This window comes from Podarcis bocagei (genome assembly GCF_964188305.1).
Source record: "Podarcis bocagei genome assembly, chromosome: 13".
NCBI lineage: Eukaryota > Metazoa > Chordata > Lepidosauria > Squamata > Lacertidae > Podarcis > Podarcis bocagei.
Genome location: NC_138138.1, coordinates 58,024,017 through 58,044,832, shown reverse-complemented (window position 1 = coordinate 58,044,832; position 20,816 = coordinate 58,024,017). Strand labels below are relative to the sequence as shown.

The following is a 20,816-nucleotide window of genomic DNA, read 5'->3' as shown; positions in this document are numbered from 1 at the left end:
CATGGCTTGCAAGTCCCTTTCAGGTTTGCATAAAGACACACATCCCATTCACCAAGATTTAGGGTGCGGAGAAAAGATTTGCAAGTTCTTACAGAACTTTAATGCAAATCTATCTCCGAATGGGGGACTGATACGGAACGGAAGGGGGGGGGCTCCTGTTACAATGTATCCATTCTGTTTCTGCTTTTGCCCTATAGTACAGAATGGGTTTGAAATCATTGAAATCTTTAGAAATTGATATAAAATCAACCGTAACTCCGATTTCTTCGCTCTTGGTGTCATTCAGCTCAGTTCCCCGTGGACTCCATGATGCTATCCCTACTTCCATAATCCCCGAAGCAGCAGGTCACGTACGCAGGAACTTCTTAATCCTGTCAGATCGTTTCGCCAAACCTTTCCTCTAGGCAATATTAGGTGGCAGACGATGCATATCTCTGACCCATTGTCTTGCCACCACCGGTACTCAATAAATGTGTATCTATGTATATTTCCCGCTCCGCATATCCCCCCTCCCTCATCCGAAAATGCTAATTAATGTAATCCCACCTTTTCATAATGTATTTATGACATGTAAAGTATATTCATGATGTAACTTGTGAAACCCAACCTTCCCATAATGTATTCGTGACGTTTCATGCACTGTATTCTGGGATATGGAGGGAAATTTCAAAAGTTCATGTCACCCCTTTCTCTGGGTTCAATCTCGCCTTGAACCTGTTGCGCAATAAACTTGGACCTTCTGCAGTTTGCTCCTGTGTCCGGCTGAGCTCATTTTCTTCCGCAGGGACCCACGGACTTAGTCCGATGAGCTGGGTGGCAGAGTAACCCCGCACCCAGATTTTAGCCGTAACAGTTACTGATACGGAACGGAAGGGGGGGGGCTCCTGTTACAATGTATCCATTCTGTTTCTGCTTTTGCCCTATAGTACAGAATGGGTTTGAAATCATTGAAATCTTTAGAAATTGATATAAAATCAACCGTAACTCCGATTTCTTCGCTCTTGGTGTCATTCAGCTCAGTTCCCCGTGGACTCCATGATGCTATCCCTACTTCCATAATCCCTGAAGCAGCAGGTCACGTACGCAGGAACTTCTTAATCCTGTCAGATCGTTTCGCCAAACCTTTCCTCTAGGCAATATTAGGTGGCAGACGATGCATATCTCTGACCCATTGTCTTGCCACCACCGGTACTCAATAAATGTGTATCTATGTATATTTCCCGCTCCGCATATCCCCCCTCCCTCATCCGAAAATGCTAATTAATGTAATCCCACCTTTTCATAATGTATTTATGACATGTAAAGTATATTCATGATGTAACTTGTGAAACCCAACCTTCCCATAATGTATTCGTGACGTTTCATGCACTGTATTCTGGGATATGGAGGGAAATTTCAAAAGTTCATGTCACCCCTTTCTCTGGGTTCAATCTCGCCTTGAACCTGTTGCGCAATAAACTTGGACCTTCTGCAGTTTGCTCCTGTGTCCGGCTGAGCTCATTTTCTTCCGCAGGGACCCACGGACTTAGTCCGATGAGCTGGGTGGCAGAGTAACCCCGCACCCAGATTTTAGCCGTAACATGATACTGTGAGTAAACTTGTTTTTGCTGACTTTAAATAAGATTGTCGTGTCTATAAAGAGGGACAAAAGGGAATTACCAGAAATCCTATATTTAGAAGCTCAAACGAGCTGGCAACAAGTTAACCGCTGTGCGTTTAAAGGGGGAATGTTTAAACTCTGCTAAGTTATTGAACTTGCTAAGGCAAGTTAGGAAGGATATTATTAAACAATATATTCTCTCCTGCCTCCCTGAACATTCCGACAATATTGATCGATTGAACGTGCTGGTTTACAGCCATGGTTAATGCAGTGCTTCTGCGACTATGAAGGAAGGTGGGATGTTGGCAGGGGGTTGGACTCGATGGCCCTTGTGGGCTCATCGTCCAGGGGTTTGGGAAGGAGGCGGGAAACTGCTCTCTAAAATGCCCCCCATCATTTCCGTAACACAAGGGAGGGAGCAGATTAGAACCGCCCCCCAGAAAACGTCTCTGACTGCGCAGCGCACATGGCTTCTGCTGGTCTCCTGCTCTGGAGGCGAAAAGGCAGAGAGGGAGAGAAGGGTGAAATGGGTGCGCACGGCTTGCCAAGGGTTAAAAGGAGCGGAGCTGTATTCCTAGAGAGGACAGGATATAAATGTGTCGCGGGGGGGGGGCAGGTCCTCCCTTCCCCCTCCCTTCCTGCAAGAGGGGGAGGGGGCTGTCGTCTCCTTTGCAAATGCTGCCTCGGCGGCGCCTTCTGCGCGCTGGTGAGTCTCCTCTCTCTTCCTCCTCTCTCTTCATTGGGGAGAAGAGGGGTCCCCTGCCCACCCCCGCCCACCCCCAAATCAGGGAGCCCAGGGTCCTCCCCCTCCATCTCTGCAAAGCCTGGCCGGGGGCTCCTTCCCAGGAGGTGTGCAGCCATAGACCCATGGATGCCCCCTTGAGCTCACTGGAGAAATAAAGGGGGAGTATGACTATGCCATGACCAGTGGCGTAGCGTGGGTTGTCAGCACCCGGGGCAAGGCAAGTAATTTGCGCCCCCTAACCCATGGATTTGCGCCCCTGACCCTAACCCCAGATGTCGCGCCCGGTGCGGTCGGCCCCCCCTGCACCCCCCACGGTACGCCACTGGCCATGACTCAAGAGAGGGATCCCAGCCCATAATCTGGCCGCGGTGTGGTGGGCCCGTTTCCAGCCCGTCTTCCAGGGCTTCTCCACAGAGAGGGCATTGCAAGGATCCCCTCAGGTCCAGAGCCGGGAAGCTGAGCCCCCCCCCCCCACGGGAGGGCACCGTGTTCAGCTGATCCATCTGGGCAACCCCTCCCCCCCCAGCCGACTTTCTTTCCTCTACCTGTTCCCAAAATCAAGCGCAGCTGCGTTTCTTGGCTGGACTTTGGCAGCTGCAGTGCTGGTTTATTTGGGGGGGGGGGCTTCCCGAAATGGATTAACTGAATGGATTCCAGGCACTGACATGATGAAAAAATCATAGCCGAGTTTCTGACGCAGGAACAGAATATTGGAAGGTAGCTGAAAGTAGAAATTGTGAGTTTTTCTCTGGTGGGAAAATATTTGTAATGGGAAATGATAATATTATTGTTATTATGATTATTACTACTCCTGCTTCAGGCGTCTGGCTGAACTGTTTGGCCCCTGAATGTGTATTTTGTAAATGCACATGGTTTTATTCCACTCATACGTTGCTTTATATAATGAATAGGTGCCTAGAAATTCCAGTTATTGTTGTAGCAGTGATGGAGTTTTAACTTGGGTGGGTGCTGTTTTATTTGGGAGAGGGTTTATTTTAAATTGCTTTTGAATGTTGGATGTTAATTTGGATTTTTGGATTTCTTTTGTAAAAAGAGTTTTCTTCTGATCTCTTGCAGGCTTCCTGAGAGGTCAGATGGATGAGAGAGACTCAACTGGCCCTGAAGGAGGAAGAGGCCAGGCCATGGAAACTGGGAGCAGTGGGGGATTCTGGGGAAACTCTGTGCGGAAGCTCCTGGGAGAGGAGGACACCCTCCGCTCAGAGGTGCAGAGCCAGCAGTTCAGGTGGTTCTGCTGCCAGGAGGCCAAAGGACCCCGAGAAGTTTGCAGCCAACTCTACCACTTCTGCCACCAGTGGCTGAAGCCAGAAAGGCACACGAAAGCTGAGATGCTGGACCTGGTGATCTTGGAGCAGTTCCTGGCTGTCCTTCCACCAGAGATGGAGAGCTGGGTGAGGGAATGCGGAGCAGAGACCAGTTCCCAGGCAGTGGCCCTGGCCGAAGGTTTCCTCCTGAGTCAGGCAGAGGAGAGGAAGCAGGTGAGAGAGACTTTCCTCTGGATGCTCCCAAGGGGCTCCAAACAGGAGGGAGCACATCCTAAAAACCTATACTAATTGCTCATCCTTTGGGGGGGGGGGAGCATCCAATAAATGACATGAGATACCCCTAAAGATTTTGCCTCTCCCATTCCTTCTCTAGCCTTTCTCTCCATTCTCTCCAGTTTTGAATCCTTGTTGCTCTTTCAGGAAAAGGATCTGGTTGCAGAAATGGGCTCCAATTACTGTGAGGCAGAGAGGACTCCGTTGGACACCAGAGAGAGTTCACTAGGTGAGGAGGAAGGAGTTTCTTCACTGTTTGGTCTTTCTGTTGCTTTTGAAAGTAATCTGTGAGTTCTTTCAAAAAAAATTGGGGGGGGGGAGATTTGGGCCCAAGAGCCCAGAAGAGTACAACAAAACTATGAAATTTGTACAACCGTCAAAATGTACATCTCAGAGAAGCATGCACTCCTGGCTTCCAACTAACCTTTGTCTCTCACAGGTGAAAGAAGAATGTCAACAAGACCTCCTCACCCGTCTCTTCATGGTGGTGGAGAGGAATCAGCAGCTGCAGAAGCAGATCAGGTAGGAGGAAGGAGCCTTGTGGGGAAAGAGGCTCAGCAGTGGGGCAGCCAGCGTTCCTCTGGGAATGAAGAAATATCTCTCTTCCTCTTTGTTTTTGTCAAAGCTGTCCCAAACAAAGGCTGAAAGTGCCATTTAAGGAGGTCTATCTGCTGAAAATAAGGAAACAGCCTCCCCTCCTTAACTAGCTTTCTGTATGTTGCTAGTGTTATTTATCAATACTTGCAGTTTTATTTATATATTTATGATTGAGTGCTCCGATGGGCTTCTAAGCAGTTGACATATCATAGAAACAGTGGCCAAGATTCCCCAACACCCCCTCCCCCCAAAAAAACAGACCATGGGGTGAAGAGAGCGGACGTCCTTTCATTTTTGCCTCCATATGGCCCGTTAAGTTGACTTTTGGTCATTGTGAGGTTCCCCCACCCCAAAACAGAGCATGGGGAAAGTAGAGAGTGGATCCTCATCCCCAGCCTTTCCCCACCTTTAAACCAGGCCAAAACAGGGTCCCAGTTCCATTTCGGAGACAGGGACCTTGACTTACCTCCATTTTGTCAATGGGGAACCCCATAGCCAACAAGCCCAACTGGGGCCATAACACTGATCATGGATCCTAGTGCCTGAAGATTTTTAAGACAACCATCCTAGATGCCATCAAACCTGCCAGTCAGCAAACAGTGTAATGTCATAAACCGTCATACAAGGCCTACACAGATGAACATCCATCTGAATACTATGTCTGTCTGGTAGCCGCCATAAAACATAGGCAGGGATTTATCTGGAAAACCTTCCAACATGAAGGGTGTTATAAATGGGTTCTTTAAGGACAAATCCATGCTTGACATCAGGAATGCCCTAAACCCGCATATTGGTTATGATGGGGAAAGCATTAGCAAGTTATTTTCAATAGCCAAATCAGTGTTCAACACCTTAGATGAGAGAAGTCAAAGGAGACCCCAGGCAGATCCAGGCAAGTATTAGCCCATAATTATTAAATGCTTAAGTTTGAAGGGATATTGCAGGAGGCTAAGCAGGAAAGAGAGTTTAGAGGCCTCCCCCTTGAGCTGAAGAACGAGATACCCCCTTGGTTGTGGGGGCTGGAATCTAACCCTGTGCAACTCTTGAATCTGCCACACCAGTCAAATTAAAATACAGCAAAGACCTGCCCTTTCCTTGTACCAAACAGTATCCTCTTCCAAAGGGAGCCATAACTGGACTCACATCCACGACAGAGGAATTATGGCCTATGTTTATAGGCAGCATGGCCTTGGGATAGAAAAATAACAGGGCCAGCTTCAACCAGCTGTACTCCGCTTCTCTGAAGGAATAACCCAAACAGCAGGAACCTTCTGCTCATTTCCAGGCAGAATGGAAAAAATTGCTGATCATCTAGAGACTAGACGCTTGCAGCTTGTAGCAGCTTGTAGCTTGTGAGACCCAGACAAGTTTCCAGAACCTTCTTGAATCAATAGAATAGGAAAGATCTTGGCATATTAGACCGATACTTTCTGTCCCCAAAACTGCAAGTCATGTCAGTAATACCTATTCACAAGCCTTGAATTTTACCCCAGATCCTTTTTGGCTGGTCCAAGATTTAAGACTTGTGTACCAGTTTGTGGTCCAAAAACACCCAGTGGTACCCAACCCTCAGAGCGCCATCCCTGCCGGGACCAAGTGGTACAGCCTAGTGGACCTTTGCTCATCATTTTTGAGTCTTCTCATTGCAATTAACACAACACAGCAATGAACAGGCAGGAAACACCACCGCAAAGTTTAGTAGATAATCTTTAGACTGCCTTAGAGAAGAACCCTTGTCTTTTTCCTTTCAGGGTCCTCTGTGCTTTGAAGATGTAGCTGTGCATTTCACGGAGGAGGAGTGGGCATTGTTGGATCCTGACCAGAGAGCTTTGCATAAGGAAGTCATGGAGGAGAATCGTGGGATCATGGCCTCCCTTGGTAAGGCTCCCAGTTGGATGATAATATCTGCTTTGAAATTCCATAGATCGATCTATGTATCATCTATCTATTTATATCTGTCTATCTATCTATCTATCTATCTATCTATCTATCTATCTATCTCAAAATGAGAAACCTGCCAGATTTCTCATTGGAGCTCAACAGCACCACCTACAGCACCTGGGATTCTAACACTTCACAAGTCACCATAACTGGAGGGGTATGGGTTGTTTCATCTCTGAAAATTCCTCCTCCAGTTACGACTTTTAAAAATCCTGATCAGCCTGCTCTGAAGTGCCCAGGCCTTCATAAATGTAGTTTTCAGAATTTTTAGGAAAGTGAAAGTAGATTCTGTCAGGATTTGAGATTTTGTTTTTGCTTCTGTCTGTTTTTGGTTGACCAAAGAGACTATGGACCTTGGAAATGGAGCAACAAACAGGTGACTGACAATAGAGATGCAGAAAATTCCATGATTCGGCCAAACAAAATCAATTCAAGAAAAGAGCCATGTTTTGCACATCTCAGGTTCCCACAAATATGTCCATGAATACCAGTCAACAAAGGCAGTGAACCATGTAGTAAGACCTCATGCCTAACCCTCTTCCGTTCTTCCACTATCACAAGAGTTAGTTTTTATTGTCCAGTCATTTGGGGGTCCATTTATTTCTGAGGTTCTAATCCATTTCTTTCTTCATCACAGGTGGTGTTGAATTGGAAATGAAGAACAAGGGAGAACATGACAAAATCCACACAGTAGAGAAACCATATGAATATTTGGAGTGTGGAGAGAACTCCATCTCCCTTTCCACTCCCTATCAAATAAATCCTATTGGGATGAAACCATATCAGTGTTTGGAATGTGGAAAGAAATTCAGTCAGAGCTCCAATCTCACTTCCCACCAAAGAATTCATACCGGGGAGAAACCATATGAGTGCTTGGAATGTGGAAAGAGATTCAGTCAGAGCTCCAATCTCACTTCCCACCAAAGAATTCATACCGGGGACAAACCCTATCAATGTTTGGAATGTGGAAAGAGATTCAGTCATAGCTCCGGTCTCACTTCCCATCAAAGAATTCATACCGGGGAGAAACCCTATCAGTGTTTGGAATGTGGAAAGAGCTTCAGTCAAAGCTCCAGTCTCACTTCCCATCAAAGAATTCATACAGGGGAGAAACCCTATCAGTGCTTCGAATGTGGAAAGAGCTTTAGTCACATGGCCATTCTCACTTCCCATCAAAGAATTCATACAGGGGAGAAACCTTATCAATGCTTCGAATGTGGAAATAGCTTCAGAAAAAGCATCCATCTCACAGTCCATCTAAGAATTCATTCAGGGCAGAAACCATATCAGTGCTTGGAATGTGGAAAGAGCTTCGGTACAAAGAATCATCTGACTATTCATCAAAGAATTCATACAGGGGAGAAACCCTATCAATGCTTTGAATGTGGAAAGAGCTTCATTCACAAGGTCAGTCTCACTTCCCATCAAAGAATCCATACAGGGGAGAAACCCTATCAGTGTCTGGAATGTGGAAAAATCTTCAGTCACAGTGGCTCTCTCAGTTTACATCAAAGAATTCATACAGGGCAAAAGCCATATCTGTGCTTAAAATGTGGAAAGAGATTCGATCGGAGCTCCACTCTCACCAACCATCAAATAACTCATACAGGGGAGAAATCATATCAGTGCTTGGAATGTGGAAAGAGCTTCACCCAGAAGCAAAGTCTCACTGCCCATCAGAGAATTCATACACTGGAGAAACCATTTCAATGTCAAGAGTGTGGAAAGAGCTTCAGTTGGAAGGAAAGTCTCAATTCCCATCAAAGAATTCATACAGGGGAGAAACCTTATCAATGTTTGGAATGTGGAAAGAACTTCAATCATAGCTCCAATCTCACCTCCCATCAAAGAATCCATGCAGGCGAGAAACCCTATAAGTGTCTGGAATGTGAAAAGTGCTTCAGTCGGAAGGACAATCTCATTTCCCATCAAAGAATCCATATGGGGAGAAAGCATAACAGCGCTTGGAATGTGGAAAGAGCTTCAGAGGACCAAGCCCACATTCCATCCAAGAACTCTCAGCAGGAGAATAGTTGAATTGTAGGATCATAGTGTTGGAAGACGGAGACAGCATCTTAAAAAGCAGAGAAATCACCTTACCGACAAAGGTCCGTAAAGTTAAAGCTATGGTTTTCCCAGTAGTGATGTATAGAAGTGAGAGCTGGACCATCAAGAAGGCTGATCGCCGAAGAATGGATGCTTTTGAATTCTGGTGCTGGAGGAGACTCTTGAGAGTCCCATGGACTGCAAGAAGATCAAACGTATCCATTCTTAAGGAAATCAGCCCTGAGTGCTCACTGGAAGGACAGATCCTGAAGCTGAGGCTCCAAGACTTTGGCCACCTCATGATAAGAGAAGACTCCCTGGAAAAGACCCTGATGTTGGGAAAGATGGAGGGCACAAGGAGAAGGGGACGACAGAGGACGAGATGGTGGGACAGTGTTCTCGAAGCTACCAGCATGAGTTTGAGCAAACTATGGGAGGCAGTGGAAGACAGGAGTGCCTGGCGTGCTCTGGTCCATGGGGTTACAAAGAGGCGGACACCACTAAACAACCAAAACAGTGTTGGAAGGGACTCTGAGGGTCATCTAATCTAACCCCATGCATTGCAGGAAGCTCAAGTAAAGCATCCATGACCAGGGCTGATATTTTTCAGCTGGAGCTCACCAGAGCTCTGCTCTGGCTCCTCTCAGGTGGGTGCCATTGCCATTCTAGGAAAACAAGGGAGAAGTTCGTGGTGTGTTCTGGCACCTCTTTTTCTAGAAAAATAGCATTGTCTGTGACAGATCGTCATTCAGCCTCTCCAATCAAGGACAGTCCAGCACTTTCTGCTGAAGTCTGTTCTACAGTGATATCACTCTTTCTGCTAGAAAGTTATACCTGCTATTTAGCTGGAATCTCCTTTCCTGTAACTTGAAGTCAATGGCCTCAGTCCTAACCTCTGTGGCAGGAGAAAACCATTTTGCTCCATCTTCCATGGCACAGCCCTTTAGTTATTAGAAGATGCCTCTCAAGGCTTCCTGTTTCTGGCGGTGGGAAATGGCGGACTCCCACAAGATCGGACCCCAGCTGTTCCAATAATTCAGGGCTGATATGGGGGTAATTAGCCCTGGCAGCCTCCGCAGGGTAGGGGAGGACTGTCTCAAAGACCCGCGGATTGTTCAAGATTGCCTGTGTGCACTAAAGTGCAGCTGGCAGGACACTGGGTCAACGAGCACAAAACGAATGGCACTCCTTCGATGTCATTCTCATAGCCGGGAGCATCTGTTTGGGAATATTAATAGATTTTGACGATAAACAGACACAGCTGGATTGAAGGAGCGTGAGGAAAAGCCTGCAGAAGTGTATAGTTCCTGGGGGTTAAGTTCAGACTTCAAAGAGATTCTCATCAAGGTGTTTGGATCACGTTTGGTATGTTTTCCCCCCTCTCTCTACTCAACAATCATAATTGGTCTTTTATGCCAAGCCTCATTAAGAATATAAACTTTAAAAAAAGAGTACAGATGGACTTTTATTTATAATTAGGCATTTAACCGCTCAGCTTCATTTCGGATTTGAGAAATCTGATGGAGATGCAGGAAGAGACACGATGGTTTCCACTAGTTTCTACTAGTGACACAGCATGAAATTTTATATCTCTTCCTTTCTTTGAGACAAGAGGAGCTGTGCGCTGACTGACTTTGTGATGAATCAAGATAACTACTTGGAACAATATACAGCGCAGCTGTTTGCAGAAGCTTTTTATATTCATTATGAGCGAAAGAAAAGGCTAAGGGATGTCTAGCAGCCCCCCCCCCCAGGGCTCAGAGGGGGGAGAGTGCGGTTTCCAAAGGCCGATCGATCACCAAATGACTGATACTGTGGAACACAGTTTAATATTGCAAACAGTTTTGCCTAATAACTTAATTTGGAAGGTACTGGTTTAACAAAGTTCAAAAGGAAGGTTGGACAATTAAGGAGTTGCTGCCCCATCAAAGATAACAGACTTGGACAACATCCCGGAATTGGAACGGAATCAGACGAAGCTGAGCTGAGAAAAAGGCAGTTGGAAAAATTTTATATTAACAAAGTTTTATTCGGATGATGAAAGTACAGTGGTACCTCGGGTTAAGTACTTAATTCATTCCGGAGGTCTGTACTTAACCTGAAACTGTTCTTACCCTGAAGCACCACTTTAGCTAATGGGGCCTCCTGCTGCCGCCGGAGCACGATTTCTGTTCTCATCCTGAAGCAAAGTTCTTAACCCGAGGTACTATTTCTGGGTTAGCGGAGTCTGTAACCTGAAGCGTATGTAACCCGAGGTACCACTGTATATGGTGTTTGACATGAATGAGAATCTGGGCCCAGGAACAAAAAAATACCAAGCGTTAATATCGAGATGTGGAAAATATGGAAACAACAAAGAGAAGCCAGGACTAAGATCTGCTCCAGAGATCCAGACCATGGGGAGCCCCAAGAAATTAATAAATACAATTTGGACTATAATTTGATCTTTTTATTTTAGTTTTTTAGTTTTTAATTGAAGTATCATGATCAGATGTTTATTTGGATGTTTTCTATTGGAAAATAAATAAAAATGATTTAAAAAAAGAATAAGATGGCTCTCGTATCTCCTCTTAGTCTCCTTTTCCATGATAAACACCCCATCTGGCTGGGCTTCCCAGCCACTCTGGGCGGCTTCCAACAACATATTAAAATACAATAATACAATAATTAAAATACAATAATTCAAGACCCTTGATCCCCTTGGTCGCCCTCCTCTGCACAGCCTTCAGATTCTCAATATCCTCCTTAAATTGTGGTGCCCATCAATGAACACAGAACTTGAGATGTGGTCTGATGAAGGCAGAATAGAGGGGTATTGTGACTTCCCCTGACCTGGACACTACACTTCTGTTGATTAAGCCTAGAATAGCATTAGCTTGCTTTTTTGCTGCTGCTGCTGCTGCTGCTGTATCACACCGTTGACTAATATTAAGCTTTTGGTCTACTAAAGACCCCTAGATCCTTTTCACATGTGCTACTAATAAGCAAGGTGCCCCCCATCTCATACTGATGCATTTGGTTCTTCCTGCCTAAGTGCAGGACCTCACATTTGTCCCTACTGCAATTCATTTGGTTAGTTTGGGTCCAGTTCTCGGATCTGTTAAGGTTATCTTGAATTCTGACCCTGAGGGTGTGCACCCCTCTACAGAGTGTCCTTCTTCCTCCATCTCTGACTTTGGCTTAGAGAAAAGGAGGGAGGACCACCTCCTGAGCCCTGTGGAAGATGGAATTATCCTTCAGGGTGAAGATGGGGTCTCATCACAGCATGGCAGGATCCCTCTGAATGATACCCAACTCCTTGTTCTTGTTTCAAACATTACAAATTGTGGATAAAATAGACTGTTTCAAGAAGTGGCAGAGAGATATTTCTAGATTTGTCTGGCAGGGCAAGAAGCCTAGAATAAAATTTAAAATACTAACAGATGCAAAGGAAAGAGGTGGATTTGCCCTGCCAGACTTTAAACTTTACTATGAATCAGCAACTTTCTGCTGGTTGAAAGAATGGCTGCTTCTTGAAAACACAGACATTTTGGATTTATTTATTTTTTTATAAGATTTATTAAGATTTTCAAAAAATTACAAAAAGAAAAAGACAAAATACAAAATAAAAACAGTTAAAAAACAATTCAGTCTTTCCATCACATATTTTTCATTTGCTTATTTCCCAGACCTCCTCACGCCTTCCTTTTCTGTATTCCAGTTCAAATTGTTAATTCAGCAAATCCCTCCCCTCTTCATTCATCTTAATCTTCATTCATCTATGCCTATGTGTGCCTGTCCCCTGCCATAAGCACAGCAACTCGTTGCAACCTCTTCCTTGGATCCTATCTTGTTTGGGGGTTGCCCTAAGCAGTGAAGCATGCTGGGATCAGCCTCTTCTTTTCACCCTGCCTCTTGTTTCTGGACATGAATTCAAAGGCCAAACCTCCTGACTCCCAAGTTGAAATGAAGCAAGAATGGATCATCACTGGCAGTACAGAGGCTGACCACGTGAAGATCCCTGAGCCCATAACTGCCCCTCTTTTTTTACATGCATTTCAGATTTGTTCCATAGCCAACTTCTGTTGCAATGCCAGGCCAACACCCTGCAACGCATTACTCTCAACTAAAGCATCCATGATAGATGGCCGCCCAACCTCTGCTTTAAAACCCCCAAGGAAGGAGAGTCCACCACCTTTCATGGGAGCCATTTCCTTTGCCAAACAACTCCTACTGTCAGAATCTTCTTCCTGATGTTTAGTCAGAACCTCATTTCTTGTCATTTGAAGACCTTGGTCCAAGTCCTACCCTCTGGAGCAGGAGAAAACAACCTTTCTCCATCCTCCATGTGGCAGCTCTTGAGATATTTGGAAATGGCCTTATCTCCTCTCAGTCTCCTCTTTTCCGGGCTTCACATACCCAGCTCCCTTCCAGATGTTTTGGACCACAACTCCTCCCAGCCCCCCAAGCATCATCTGGCCATATTAGCTGGAGCTGGTGAGGCTGGCAGTCATAGAATCGTAGATTTGGGAGGGACCACAAGGACCATCTAGCCTGACCCCCTGCAAAGCAGGAAGCTCTTTGTCCAATGTGGGGCTCAAACCCAGGACCCTGAGATTAAGAGTCTTGCACTACCAAAATACCCAGAGGGCACCTGCTTGGGAAAAGCAGTTCATTCCCAGAGTGACGCCCCCTTTCTTGGCTCTCCACCTGCAGCCACTGGGTGACCTTGGGCCAGTCACACTTCTCTGAAGTCTCTCAGCCCCACTCACCTCACAGAGTGTTTGTTGTGGGGGAGGAAGGGAAAGGAGAATGTTAGCCGCTTTGAGACTCCTTCGGGTAGTGATAAAGCGGGATATCAAATCCAAACACCACCACCTCCACCTCCTCCTCCTCCTCTTCTTCTTCTCTTCATGGGGCAGGGATTCCCAAAGTGATCCCTACTGAGTCCCAAATCCCAGAAGACCCTTAATATGGATTGCTGGTAACTCATTTGGTACAGCATGAGACCAGGGCCAGACTGAGGTTTGATGTGGCCCTCAGCTCCTGAAGGTCATGGGGTCCTTTATATGTCCAGCTGTCCTTAACAACAAATTGTCGTTGCTTTTTTGTGTTGAATATATGCTACTGTATATGGACCTAATAGGTATCTAAAGCCATTTGCACGTAACAAAATATGTACTGGTATTTTATCAAAGTAATTGTTGAACTGAAATACAATTAAGAAGTTTATCTTATATTTTGGAAATGTACATCCAGGTTATTTTCCTTTAATTTTTTTGCCCCCCCCCCCGAGAGTGGTGCCCTAAGCTATAACTTGTTTAGCTTATAAGTAAATCTGGCACTGCATGAGACTCTTGATCTCAGGATTGTGGGTTTGAGCCTCACATTGAGCAAAAGATTCCTGCATTGCAGGGGGCTGGACTAGATGACCCTGGGGGGTTCAATCCAACTCTATGATATCCAAGGATATCACACACACACAGTATGTCTAGCTCATTTGAGGCTATTTAGCACCTTTATGAATTATGAATTAACCTTTTTGAATTATGGTGCTGGAGGAGACTCTTGAGAGTCCCATGGACTGCAAGAAGATCAAACCTCTCCATTCTGGTTGGATAGTGTTCTCGAAGCTACCAGCATGAGCCTGACCAAACTGTGGGAGGCAGTGGAAGACAGGAGTGCCTGGCATGCTCTGGTCCAGGGGGTCACAAAGAGTCGGACACGACTAAATGACTAAACAACAACAGCAACTTTATGAAGTGATGTGGATGGCACTGTGGTCTAAACCACTGAGCCTCTTGGGCTTGCTGATCGGAAGGTCAGCAGTTCGAATCTCCCATTGCTCTGTCCCAGCTCCTGCCAAACTAGCAGTTCAAAATCACACCAGTGCAAGTAGATAAATAGGTACTGCTCCGGCGGGAAGGTAAACGACGTTTTCGTGCGCTGCTCTGGTTTCACCAGAAGCGGATTAGTCCTGCTGGCCGCATGACCCGGAAAAACTGTCTGCAGACAAAGGCCGGCTCCCCTGGCCAGTAAAGCGAGATGAGTGCCGCAACCCCAGAGTCGTTTGCGACTGGACTTAACTGTCAGGGGTCCTTTACCTTTTTAGCACCTTTATATTCAGCAACGATGGAGCCCACAGGTGAGGAATACTTTTATTTTTTATCAGTCTTCCGTATTTGCCCCTAAAACCTGGGCTTCTAGGCGGCGGAAGCGGAGCTTGCAGGTGCAGAGCTCCGAGCAGCCAGCAGAGGGAGCCACGAGCACCTCATTCCCCCTCTAAGATCGCTTCCTTCGGCTCCCTGGTCAACAGCTGCATTAGGGGACGGAGCAGGGGCTGCGATGCTGGCGCTTCCCGCCCAACCCAACCCCCCCCCAGGTGTCCACCGAATAATCCTGGCACGGCAGAGTCGGGAGGGACCCCCAGGGGCCATCTAATCCCACCCCCTGCAATGCAGGCATCGCAGCTGAAGCATTCCTGGCAGGTGGCCCCCCAAGCTCTGCTCGAAACCTCCCAAGGAACCCTGGAGTCGGAAGGCACCCCCGTGGTCAGCCTGGCAACGCAGCGCCGCCTCGCCTGGCGCTACCAGCCTCGGTCCCCCTGGGACTGGGTGCAGAGGCGCTGCCAGGGAAGGGACCCGCTGCTGCGCCCCCCCCTTGGGCCCCTCCTCTGGCGGCGCCGTCAGCCGAGGCCTCAGGGCAGCGCCAGCATCCCGTGCGCGGCATACAGCTGCTGGGTGGCGTTGTACACGTGGGCGATGCTGCGGACGGTGTCCAGGAGCCTGCGGGTGCCCCTGCCCTCCTCGCCCCCTCCGGCGCTCAGGATGCGGTAGAGTTCGCGGCGGGAGGGCATGGCCAGGAAAGCCAGGGCGGCCGCCTGGCGCACCCACCAGCTGTGGTAGGGCGCCAGGGCTTCCTGGTAGGCGTCGGCGCACAGGCGGGAAGGGTCCGCGTCCTCCGGGCTGGTCCCCAGCTTGCGCAGAAAGAGCTCCAGCCACTTCAAGGCCCGGTGGAGGCGCAGGAAGGTCCGGCAGCCGGAGGGGGGCCGGCCGGCCGGCAGGGACTGGAAGCCCACCAGCCCCCGGGCCAGCTCGAAGCGCACCATGGACTGGAGGGTGTGGTAGTGGGCTCCGTGGGGGCCGCGCTGGCTCTCCTGCAGGATGGCGATCTTGGTGCGCGTCTCGCCGGAGATCAGGCCGAAGGCGGCGCCCAGCGAGTCCATGAGCCTGCGAGGAAGGAGAGAGCGGGCCGGAGTCTAACAGGAAAGAAGCGGCGGAAATTGGGGGCTCCCACCCACTTGTCTCGGGAGACAGCGGAGGACTGACCCTTGGGGGGGGGGGAGCTCGCAGCGCCTGCTGTGGAGATGCTGCTGCCTCTGGCGTTGTTCTTGCTGCATTTGCAGCACCAAAGTGACCTCCCCGGGGGCGCAAGTCTGGGCAGCGTTTGGAGGTCCTGGGAGCTCCAGAGGACAAGATCTCCGTCTCCTCCGCCTCGCTCAAGTGGTCCAAAGGAAAACAGAGCAAGATGTTGGGCACCAGCTGGGCTGCAGGAGTTGCAGGAAAGAGGCGCCACCCAACCGCCTCTGGGACTCCGCTTCGGATTTGTGGAGGGTTCGCTCTGTAGCCTTTTCTACTCCCGAAAATATCCTGCCTGCCAAGACCATAACGCCTTAATACCAAACTAGGGGGCCAGGGGGCCTTAGGAACTGAGGAACTGAGTTTTAACCACTCAGTGGTTAAAAATGAAAACTATTTTTTAAAAATTGGCAAAAAAAGAAAACAGGAAAGGGATTGAGAATAAAACAGCCAATGTCATAATGCCATTGTACAAATCTGTGGTGCGACCACATTTGGAGTACTGCGGGTGGCACTGTGGGTTAAACCACAGAGCCTAGGACTTGCCGATCAGAAGGTCGGCGGTTTGAATCCCCAAGACAGGGTGAGCTCCCGTTGCTTAGTCCCTGCTCCTGCCAACCTAGCAGTTCGGAAGCATGTCAAAGTGCAAGTAGATAAATAGGTACCACTCCGGCGGGAAGGTAAACGGCGTTTCCGTGCGCTGCTCTGGTTCGCCAGAAGCGGCTTAGTCCTGCTGGCCACATGACCCAGAAGCTGTATGCCGGCTCCCTTGGCCAATAAAGCGAGATGAGCACCGCAACCCCAGAGTCAGTCATGACTGGACCTCATGGTCAGGGGTCCCTTTACCTTAACCTGTGTCTAGTTCTGGTCGACTCATCTCAAAAGGGATATTGCAGTTTTGGAAAAGGTTCAGAAAAGAGCAACTGAAATGCTCAAGGGGTTCCTCTATGAAGAAAGGTTGTGAAACTTGGGAGTTTTTAGTTTAGAGAGAAAAAGCAAGTAAACACTCAGGCTTCCCTTTCCCCCGTGACTTCTAGTCAGGGGTCCAATAGGGGTTGGTTGGTGTGTTTGCCCTGCTGCTTTTCCTGGGGAAACCCTCTGTTTATTACTGAGGGCTCCACACACAGAGAGAGGGAAAACTCAGTAGGTGCAAATAGCAATTCTGTTTGTTTCTGTGGATTGCTGTTTGTTCTGATTTAGCACTAAAGAGCAGCTTTTCCCTGGGAAAGGAGCAGGGCAAGGGGGAAACTACTTGAACCCATACTTTCTAGGCACGGAACAAACAGGTGGCTCCTAGCCACAATGGCCTCCTCACTCTGCCCTGTGCAGCTGGAGGCAGGCAATGCTTCTGAATAGCATTTGCTGGAGAGGGCTGCTCTTGTCTTCCCGTCCTGCTTGTGGGTTTCCCCTTTGGAACACCTGGCTGCCCCCTATGAGAAGAGGATGCTGGGCTGGACGGGCCCCTTTTGGCCTCATCCAGCAGCCAGGCTCTTCTGGTGCTCTTAAGGAATGCCCAGGCCCAGTCTATCTGGATTCCTCGCTTCCTGACTCCCTGCCAGCTCTAGGATTCTGTGCTGCTGCTTCATCGGTTTCTGTTTCCTGTGGGACCTGGAAACCTCCTCGCTGCCTTTGCCTGTCCCAGGAACTTAGTATCTGGGCCAGAATCTCTCACCTGGGAAATGTGGCTCCTGCTTCTACGGAGCCCCCCCTTGACTTTTTTTTTGGGGGGGACGCAGCTCTTACTCACTTGATCAGCTCTTTCCAGCCGCTGAGGTATTCCCGGATGAGGATTTGCCCACTGGGCGTGAGGCTGGCAGCGAAGGCCCTCTGCAGACGCACGATTCGGAAGCCCTCACCCAGGTCCTGGGGCTCGGATGGGGTCTGCAGGAGGAGGGCGGCCCCAGTGGCAGCGGAAGGGGGCGAGGCGGAAGGAGGGGGCTGTGAGCAGAGCAGAAGGGCAGAGTCACTGGGGTGGGTGAACTGGTGGGACTGGGGTGCCTTGGGGGCAGAAAAAGAAACCCTCAGACCCTCATGCTCCCCCACCCCCACCCCAAATCATCACTCCGAATGTAACAAAGAAGTGTTCACTTTGGGGGGGCACAGCTGCATAATTTAGCCTCTGGCAACTTAGAATCTAGAAAGGGCCCCCAGGGGCCATCTAGTCCTACCCCATGCGACGCAGGGATTGCAGCTAAAGCATCGCTTACAGGGGGCCACCCAGTGCTTGCTTAAAAACCTCCAATAGCAAGCAGGGAGGCTTAATTGCTTCCGTTAAGATCCCTGCATTACAACTCTGCCATCTACAGTTCTAGGATTCTCTCCAGTTGGATCCTGGTGTGGGAATGTTGTGGGTAACAGGAGAGGAAATACGGATTAATATTATCCTTCCAAACTCGCGTTAGCAAGTTGCTTCACTTAGCAGAGTGCATTCCCCTATCACACAGCAGGAAGCTGGTTGCAGACTCCTTAGAATCTCTTAAGACAACAAGCAATTCAATATGGCTTGCCCAGATAGAGACATGTTGTATTATTCCTGATAAGGCCCCCTGAATCCCTCCTAAAAGAATAAAGACACCACAGTCCTATTCATAAGTAACAAAAAGTAGTTTTGCTCACAATCAGGGAGAGCACAGTGTGATCCCTGAAGGCAGGTTTTAGGGTTAAAGTTACAAACATGTACAAATAGGTTTACCCCCTATGGGAGAGAACCCAGGGACTGGTGGCTGAGAGCCAGCAGCGCAGTCCAGGTGAATCCCAAAGCAGGCAGGATGGAAAAGAAGGGAGGTGGCTCAGTGATTTGACCTTTTACCGGGTCTGGAAAGGTCTCCCTGAGTTGGGGGCGTTCCGGGTTCTCACCTTCCTCTCTGCATCCTCCTTGCTGGGCGGCGTCCCCCCAAACCAGCGGCACGGACGGACCCCCCAAACGCAGGGGGAGTTCGGCAGCTCTGCTGCGGCACCGAGAGCAGGCAATGCGAGACCCACAAGGGCAGGGAGGCAGAGAAAACACACGGACTTGTTAGGTGAAGACTCAAACCCAGAACAAAGCAATTGCAGGAGGACAGCGGAAGGTCGGAAAGGAGACCCCTGTTAGGGTGGGGGGCTCCCCAGAGGCCTGTTTGCAATATTGACCTTCCTCACCCCTGGCAGCCTGGAAGAGCCCCAGTTTTAGTAGGAAAGCTTTTGTCTGCGCCCCCCGCCTTTAAATAACAATTGCAAATGGCTGCAAAACGAATCTGAGAATTGGAAAAGGAGATTCCAGGAGAAGCGAAAGGCCACAGCACGCCCCCCCCCGACCCCCGACCCTCGACTTACGGAGGCGGAGGCTGGAGAAGCAGAGGAGGAGGAGGAGAAAGAAGACCCCCACGGTGCAGGCCAGGCGGCAGAGACGGGTGCGAGTCCACCCCGTGGCCCCCATGCCCGGCACCCTGGCGCTCCTGCCGCGGCCTCCCTTTGCACCCTGACCGAGGCTGTCTGCTCAGGTGGGGAGATAAGACTTCCTTATCAGTCGGGGACGAGAGGAGGGTGGAGGCAGCGGGTGGGGAGGGGGCGGCGACCTCTGCCCGGCCCCCGTCTCCAGGGACAGGGTCCCACGCGGGGACACCCGGCAGCTCCTGCCTTGGGGCTGACTCTGCGCTTTGGCAAGGGCGCTTTGACATCTCCGCCGGGATGGGACGGGACCTGCCAAGCTCAGGATGTGGCGCGGATCCGTCTCGGGAGACACGTGGCAGCCGCCCCCGGAATGGAGCCAGGAGGGTACGATCCGGCGTTCCTGAATACAGCGGAAGAAGCACCGTTTTCAGGGCCAGCCTGGCGAACCTTGAACGGGACCCGATCATCATCAGATCCCGCTGATATCCTTTGTTGGACTTTTCGCCCACGTGCAGCCGGGCTCATCCTATGGGACTTGTTTCAAAGTTTTCGTTTCTCGCCTTTAGATCTGTTGCTTTCTCTGTTCTCTCTGTTTTATATACGTTACAAAAGGAAGTATTTGCACACGCGCCACCACCGAAACAAAGGACACAGGCAGCAATAATTGGGAAGGTTTAATATTTTGCTATGTTTTTATATATGCTGGAAGCCGCTTAGAATGGTTGGGGCAGCCCAGTCAATGGGCAGAGTACAAATAATAAAGTATTATTATTATTCTTGTTGTTGTTGTTGCTCCTGAGCATGTCCGGAGTGCTTTTTCTTCCACACTGAGCAATAGCCACCAGCTTCTGCATTTTTCAGGGTTAGTGGAAGAAGATGCAAGATTTGTGTCATTCCGTGACGTCACTCCCTGCGGCTGGCTGCATTCTGTGTTCTCGCTTTCCATTTCCCGTCGCATGTGTTTGATTTTTACTCGTTAGCCACCCACACAATCTTTGCCATTAGGTGGCATATAAATATTGGAAATGAAGCGACATGAAATCAATTTGCCGTGTGCCTCCCTCCCTTCCACCCCCAACCTGGAGGAGCAAAGCAGAGGTGCGCCTCGTTCCCTTTGGGGTTTACCTTGCAAACAGGCAGCCTGTGGGGTTGGGGTTAATGATTGACGTGCTGGGAGACCTTTGCTCCAGCGGAAAGCAAACAGGTCCCGGACCGAGTATGGTCTCCCTGAATGGGGCAACTGTGCCCCTGAAGGACCAGGTGTCCAGGAGTCATTTTGGACTCGCAGCTCTCCATGGAGGCGCAGGTCAATTCTGTGTCCAGGACAGCTGTCTACCAGCTCCATCGGGTACGCAGGCTGAGACCCTCCCTGCCCACTGACTGTCTCACCAGAGCGGTGCATGCTCTAGTGATCTCTCACTTGGACTACTGCAATGAGCTTTATGTGAGGCTACCTTTGAAGGTGACCCGGAAACTACAACTAATCCAGAATGCGGCAGCTAGACTGGGGACTGGGAGCGGCTGCTGAGACCACATCATAGCTGTCAATGTTTCCCTTTTTTTAAGGGAAATTCCCTTATTCCGAATAGGATTCCTTGCAAGAAAAGGGAAAAGTTGACAGCTAT

At 49.1% G+C, this 20,816-nt stretch overlaps 2 protein-coding genes across 7 annotated transcripts in view; one reads left to right on the top strand and one right to left on the bottom strand.

Annotated features, from left to right (window-relative positions):
• LOC308572650 (uncharacterized protein) overlaps positions 1-11,029 on the top strand; it is a 50,747-nt gene extending 39,718 nt beyond the window's left edge. Inside the window, exons 1-6 of one of the 5 annotated variants that reach the window (XM_081168903.1) lie at positions 2,053-2,121; positions 3,423-3,841; positions 4,049-4,130; positions 4,341-4,423; positions 6,250-6,376; positions 7,077-11,029. In XM_081168903.1, coding sequence (XP_081025029.1) covers positions 2,067-2,121; positions 3,423-3,841; positions 4,049-4,130; positions 4,341-4,423; positions 6,250-6,376; positions 7,077-8,476 — 2,166 coding nt within the window. In that variant the 5' untranslated portion in view covers positions 2,053-2,066 and the 3' untranslated portion in view covers positions 8,477-11,029. Of the gene's footprint in view, positions 1-2,052; positions 2,122-2,173; positions 2,307-3,422; positions 3,842-4,048; positions 4,131-4,340; positions 4,424-6,249; positions 6,377-7,076 lie in introns of those variants that run through there. The other 4 variants (XM_081168902.1, XM_081168905.1, XM_081168904.1 and 1 more) reach the window with 4 other exon arrangements.
• A 3,731-nt stretch (positions 11,030-14,760) lies between these two features.
• On the bottom strand, positions 14,761-20,546 carry LOC308571911 (ceramide-1-phosphate transfer protein-like). 2 transcript variants are annotated; one of them, XM_081167543.1, is made up of 4 exons: positions 19,135-20,546; positions 18,679-18,770; positions 17,570-17,760; positions 14,761-15,693 (listed from the first exon to the last, which is right to left on the bottom strand). In XM_081167543.1, the coding sequence occupies exons 1-4, from the start codon at positions 19,235-19,237 to the stop codon at positions 15,162-15,164; spliced, it is 918 nt and encodes a 305-aa protein (XP_081023669.1). In that variant the 5' UTR covers positions 19,238-20,546; the 3' UTR covers positions 14,761-15,161. The 2 variants fall into 2 exon arrangements, with proteins under 2 accessions (XP_081023669.1, XP_081023670.1); XM_081167544.1 differs by having other exon boundaries at positions 18,679-18,767; positions 19,135-20,544.
• Positions 20,547-20,816: the final 270 nt, after the last annotated feature.

Excerpts from the sequence above, each read along its gene's own strand:
- LOC308571911 (XM_081167543.1), bottom strand. The coding sequence starts at position 19,237 with ATGGGGGCCACGGGGTGGACTCGCACCCGTCTCTGCCGCCTGGCCTGC. Across the intron at positions 18,771-19,134 it reads CTTCTCCAGCCTCCGCCTCC|CAGAGCTGCCGAACTCCCCC; the intron begins GTAAGTCGAGGG and ends TCGGTGCCGCAG. Across the intron at positions 17,761-18,678 it reads AGGAGGATGCAGAGAGGAAG|CCCCCTCCTTCCGCCTCGCC; the intron begins GTGAGAACCCGG and ends CTCTGCTCACAG.